The 6,555-nt window shown below is 47.1% G+C and overlaps 1 protein-coding gene across 1 annotated transcript in view; it reads right to left on the reverse strand.

Annotated features, from left to right (window-relative positions):
- Positions 1-6,555, reverse strand: part of dysf (dysferlin, limb girdle muscular dystrophy 2B (autosomal recessive)) — a 236,281-nt gene that overhangs the window by 162,953 nt on the left and 66,773 nt on the right. The window contains exons 8-10 of the mRNA XM_048600995.1: positions 3,126-3,176; positions 3,012-3,042; positions 1,268-1,383 (exon numbers count right to left, since the gene is read on the reverse strand). Of these exons, the coding sequence (XP_048456952.1) occupies positions 1,268-1,383; positions 3,012-3,042; positions 3,126-3,176 (198 nt within the window). The remainder of the gene's footprint in view (positions 1-1,267; positions 1,384-3,011; positions 3,043-3,125; positions 3,177-6,555) is intronic.

The raw sequence follows: 6,555 nt of genomic DNA on the forward strand, positions 1-6,555 counted from the left end.
TACCTGTCTATAACACTCTGTCTGTATCCCTGTATATCATCTCTCACCTTTACCTGTCTATATGTCTATAACACTCTATCTGTATCCCTGTATATCATCTCTCACCTTTACCTGTCTATAACACTCTATCTGTATCCCTGTATATCATCTCTCACCCTTACCTGTCTATGACACTCTATCTGTATCCCTGTGTATCATCTCTCACCTTTACCTGTCTATAACATATCTCATGTAATTATCCATCACCTTTACCTTCCTTTAACACTTTTCCAGTAACCTTCTATGCAATCCAGCCTATATCTCGTCTATAACACTTTACCTGTAATTCTCTATGTCATCTCATCTGTTTATAATGTTTAACAGAACAATCTTCATAGATTGAAACAAACATAAAAGATGCTGCAGAAACTCAGCAGACCTGGCAGTGTCTGCGAAGAGAGGAACAGAGCTAATGTTTTGAGTCTGGTGACACCTCTTCAGAATAGTTCTGAAGAAGAGCCATGTCAGTCTCAAAACATTAACTCTGCATCCATGGATGCTTGCTGAGTTTCTGTGACGTTTTCTGCATTTGTCTTCTCTGCTGATTTGTGCAGCAAAACCCTTTCAGAGATTTACAAAGGTTGTATTATAAATCTACAATTTAACTCGGACACCAGTTTCTATCTTTTCCTTATGGGTCCTTTTTCTGTCCAGAAGACAACCCCACCCTTGGGAAGAACCCAACTCTGGATTTGTCATCTGGATCTTGAACCTGGGCCGTCTGGCCCAGAGCTAGGGGTACTAAAACTGCGTCACTAGAGCCTTTCTACCCTCAGTGAGTAACTGTCCTATGTCCATTGTCTGGAAGGATTCACAGTAGTTGACGGTACAGACTGGGCACATCAACTGTTGCTCAGAGTGAAATGACAGATCTTATCAATTCACCATGCTTCACAGCTAGTTGTCTTCTTCAGGTGGAAGACAGACGAAAAGAGGAGGAAGATCCAAGAAAGAGTTCCCTAACTCTTTGGACATGAGATCATGATGTTGCCTTCGCAACTTTACTGACATTGACACACTCTGTGCCACAACCTGTTCCAGTATCAGTGACCCACTCCCAATTATTAAAGGGTTGAACACATTTTTTGGTCTTACTAACTCATGGATCACATCTAAACTGCTGTTTCTAACCGGACCTAGCCTCCCACATTGGAGGCATTTACAAAATGGGGCAAATGTGAGAAAATGATCAATAATTCACGTGATTGAAAAGAAATTCTGAACTCACAGGAGCTTCGTCACCAGGTCCCAGCACGATGAGGTTGACCTTCAGGTAACCTTTGGCCCCAGCAGCCAGGTCATCAGGGTCAGAGAGGAGGAGCCATTTCCTGAGAAAGGCATGCTCTGCAAAATGAGACAAGTCCAGTTGAAGTTGGTAGATGTTCTATTTTATTTTAGCCCTCTCCAACCATCTGACCAAAATGTATCCTTTGATACATTTCTGGAGTCATCACCTGCTATATCTTTGTGCATTCCAACAACTCTTGTATTCTGTCACAACCTTCCTCGCTGTTCATAATGCTTTTTATTAATTCTCTCATGGGATGTGGGAGTCGCTGGCTGTGCCAGCACTTACTATCCATCCCTAATTGCCCCTTGAGAAGGTGGTGTTGAGCTGCCTTCTTGAACCACTGCAGTCCACCCGCTGTGGGTTGACCCACAATGCCTTTAGGGAGGGAATTCCAGGATTTTGACCCAGCGACAGTGAAGGAACGGTGATATATTTCCAAATCTGGATGGTGAGTGGCTCGGAGGGGAACTTGCAGATGATGGTGTTCCCATGTATCTGCTGCCCTTGTCCTTCTAGATGGAAGTGGTCATGGGTTTGGAAGGTGAATAAGGAGATTTCACTGACAGGTTTTGCATCAAATGTGATTTTCGGAAATTGTGCCCTGTACATCGAAGTCTAGGCCATGAAGGTCATAGAGTCATGCAGGACAGAAATAGGCCCTTCGGCCCACTATGTATATGCCAACCAACAAACACTTAACTACACCAATAAGGTTCCTGTACTAGCCTCTAGAGACTCCACTGTAAAACGTGCTCTGGTTCAAAAAAAGCCAATCCCCACATTAGAGATAACAAGGTGTAGAGCTGGATGAACACAGCAGGCCAAGCAGCATCAGAGGAGCAGGAAGGCTGACGTTTCGGGCCTAGACCATTTCCCTGTTTTCTGATGTTCAGCCAAGCTTGGGTCCAAGGCCCACTGGATGTTTTATTGTCTCTCTTGCTCTGTCTCTCTCACTCTCTCCCTGTCTTTCTCTCTCTCTCTCTCTTTGTCTCTCTCTTTCTCTCTGTCTTTCTGTCTGTCTCTCACTCTCCCTGTCTCTCTCTCTCTCTATCTCTGCCTCTCCCTCTCTCTCTCTCTTTCTCTCTGTCTCTCACTCTGTCTCTCTCTGTCTCTCTCACTTTCTCTCCATCTGTCTCTCTGTCCCTCTCTCAGTCTTTTCTCTCTCTGTCTCTCTTTCTGTCTCCTTCTCATTCTCCCTGTCTCTCTCACTCTTTCTCTCTTTGTCTCTCTCACTGTCTCTCCACAGTCTCTCTCTCTCCCTGTCTCGCTCTCTCTCTTTCTCTCCCTCTCCGTCTCTCTCTCTCTCACATACGCACACACTCTCTCTCTCATTCTCTCTCCATCTGTGTTTCTCTCTCTCTCTCACTCTCCCTGTCTCTCCCTCTCTCTGTCTACTCCCAGGGTGCTGATGATTTCATGGGGCTGATGTATCTGTAGACTTCAGCTTCCCCTCTACATCCCACCTCAAGTCTGAGACGGCTCCCAGTGGGAAGAGGGAACACCAAGCTGGAAGAGTTTCTATTATCATGGGGGTCATTCCAGAGGCATTTATAGAGTCATTTAACATGGAAACAAGACCCAACCACTTCACAGGAGTCCCACTGAACTAAACGGAAACCAAGAGAAGGCAGTGAGTGGGACAGGGACATACAGGGAGGGTTTAAGGAGGTGAGGCACTTACTTGGCTCTGAATAAACTGCCCCAATGTCCAGCTGCAAAGGGAATAAAACACAGAGATTAGTGTGAAGGGACTGTCGTTTCCAAATTCCCACAGGAATTTCCGCTGCTGACTTACCCTGAACTCTCCGATCACTGAGTCCATACGCAGAGAATGTGAATTATAGGCCTGTTCAAAAAATGTTAAAAAAAATCAATTTCTTCGCAGGAGCAGTAACTACCACAAAAACAAGCTAATCACTCTCAGTATTTAACACAAGGCAATGGGCCAAGGGCTGGAAAATGGGATTAAAATAATTAGGTCAGAGATAGTAGGAACTGCAGATGCTGGAGAATCCGAGACAACAAGGTGCAGAGCTGGACGAACACAGCAGGCCAAGCAGCAGCATAGGAGCAGAGAAGGGTCTAGGCCCGAAACGTCAGCCTTTCTGCTCCTATGATGCTGCTTGGCCTGCTGTGTTCATCCAGCCCTGCACCTTGTTGTCTTAAAATAATTAGGTGCTTGTTTTGACCAACATAGACTTGATGGGCCAAAGGACATTTGTCTGTGCTATATATTCTGACGATGACCGTGACTGATCAGTTATGGATCAGTTATCCCCCACGTCTTCCTCCGTTACATCAATGACTGTATCGGCGCCACCTTGTGCTCCCAGGAGGAGCTCGAACAGTTCATCCACTTCACTAACACCTTCCACCCCAACCTTAAGTTCACCTGGACCATCTCTAACATCTCTCTCACCTTCCTGGACCCCTCTGTCTCCATCTCTGGCAACCACCTGGAAACCGATATCCATTTCAAGCCCACCGACTCCCACAGCTACCTAGAATACACCTCCTCCCATCCACCTTCCTGCAAAAATGCTATCCCCTATTCCCAATTCCTTTGCCTCCGCTGCATCTGCTCCCAAGATGAGACATTCCACTCCCGGACATCCCAGATGTCCTTGTTTTTCAAGGACCGCAACTTCCCCTCCACAGTGGTTGAGAACGCCCTCCACCATGCCTCTCGCATTTCCTGCAACTCATCCCTCACACCCTGTCCCCGCAATAATAACCAAAACAGAATCCCCCTCATCCTCACGTACCACCCCACCAACCTCCAGAACCAACGCATCATTCTTTGACACTTCCGCCATCTGCAATCCGACCACATTACCAAAGACATTTTTCCCTCCCCACCCTTATCTGCTTTCCGGAGGGACCGCTCTCTCCATGACTCCCTCGTCCGCCCCATACTCCCCAACAGCCCCACCACAACCAGCACTTTTCACTGCAACCGCAGGAAGTGCTACACCTGCCCTTACACCTCCCCCCTCCACCCCCATCCCAGGCCCCAAGAAGACTTTCCATATCAAGCAGATGTTCACCTGCACACCTGCTAATGTGGTATACTGCATCCGCTGTTCCCGTTGTGGCCTCCTCTACATCGGGGAAACCAAGCGGAGGCTTGGGGACCGCTTTGCGGTACACCTACGCTCGGTTCGCACTAAACAACTGCACCTCCCAGTCACGAACCATTTCAACTCCCCCTCCCGCTCCTTGGACGACATGTCCATCCTGGGCCTGCAGCCCAATGGTATCAATGTGGACTTCACAAGCTTCAAAATCTCAAAATCTCCCCTCCCCCTAGCGCATCCCAAAACCAGCCCAGCTTGTCCCTGCCTCCCTAACCTGTCCTTCCTCCCACCTATCCCCTCCTCCCACCTCAAGCCGCACCCCCATCTCCTACCTACTAGCCTCATCCCGTCCCCTTGACCTGTCTGTCCTCCCTGGACTGACCGATCCCCTCCCTAACTCCCCACCTACACTCACCTTTACTGGCTCCAACCCCGCCTCCTTGATCTGTCTGTCTCCTCTCCACCTATCTTCTCATTTATCCATCTTCTATCCGCCTCCCCCTTTCTCCCTATTTATTTCAGAATCCCCTTCCCCTCCCCCATTTCTGAAGAAGGGTCTAGACCTGAAACGTCAGCTTTCCTGCTCCTCTGATGCTGCTTGGCCTGCTGTGTTCATCCAGCTCTACAGTGTAGAGCTCTACAATGGGGACAGTGTAGAGGGAGCTTTATTCTGTATCTAACCCTGTCCTGGGAGTGTTTGATGGGGACAGTGTAGAGGGAGCTTTATTCAGTATCTAACCTGTTAGGTATGAACTCTTTACCTAACCCTGTCCTGGGAGTATTCAATGGGGACCGTGTTGTCCCTGTCCTGGGAGGATTTGATGGGGACAGTGTAGAGGTAGCTTTACTCTGTATCCAACTCCATGCTGTCCCTGTCCAGGGAGTGTTTGACACTATCTCTGACATCAGACTGATTTTGTTTTACTCATACACAGGATGAGGGCATCACTTTCCAGGCTGGCATTTATTGCCCATTCCTAATTACCCAGAGGGCAGTCAACCACATTGCTGCGGGTCTGAAGTCACATGTAGGCCAGATCAGGTAAGGATGGCAGATTTCCTTCCCTAAATCAGATGGGTTTTTCCCTTGACAATGGATTCATGGTTATCAACAGACTCTAAACTCCAGATTTTAATTGAACTGTCTGCTGTGTCAGGATTTGAACCCAAGTCTCCAAACATTCCCTGGGTCTCTCAATTAAGATTGCAGCGATAATACCACTAGACCATTGCCTCCACAGGTCAAGGTATTACCTGGATAATGCACCAGGCCACATGACCCTCACACTTTCGTTTAATTCAAAAAAGGTCCCCTGTTTGGTCATGTATTTTTCCCTCAAAGGGCAGGTCATGCGCATGAACAAATATAGCTTCCAGAAAGTGGTGACCAGCCCAAGTGGTAACAGTAAACTGATTGTTTGTGTAATTCTTAGCTCACATGGAATTTTTCAATAAGTGTTGCCCCATCACTTTTCAATGAGTGGCATCCAGGCATTGGGCATTTTCAGAGTTTGTGAAGTGAGGGCTTGAGTCTAGACAGCACCAGAACCATTTCAACAATGACCTGCAGTGAGAGGTTGTTCAAGTGCCGTTAGCTTTCAAACAAACTGTATCTGAAAATTACCAAAAACAATGTAATACTTCCCATAACAATTGAAAATGATGAGATGAAAGTTTAAATTTATCTCACTAAGAACATGGGGCAACTGTTATAAAATGTAGTTGAGAGCTGAACCAAAAATGGTAAACAAGAAACAAGGAGTGAATGGATATTTACATGTCAAAAGGACTCGTCCTGCTCTTAAACTGTATACTGTCCCCATCAAACCCTCCAAGGACAGGGACAGCACGGGGTTAGTTACAAGGTAAAGCTGCCTCTACACTGTCCCCATCAAACACTCCCAGGACAGGGACAGCACTGAGTTGGATACAGAGTAAAGCTACCTCTACACTGTCCCCATCAAACACTCCCAGGACAGGGACAACACGGTCCCCATTGAATACTCCCAGGACAGGGTTAGGTGAAGAGTTCATATCTAACAGGTTAGATACAGAGTAAAGCTCCCTCTACACTGTCTCCATCAAACCCACCGAGGATAGAGACAGCACAGGGTTAGATACAGAATAAAGCTCCCTCTACACTGTCCC

The sequence above is a fragment of the Rhincodon typus genome, chromosome 1 (genome assembly GCF_021869965.1).
Source record: "Rhincodon typus isolate 14 chromosome 1, sRhiTyp1.1, whole genome shotgun sequence".
In the NCBI taxonomy this organism is placed as follows: Eukaryota; Metazoa; Chordata; class Chondrichthyes; order Orectolobiformes; family Rhincodontidae; genus Rhincodon; species Rhincodon typus.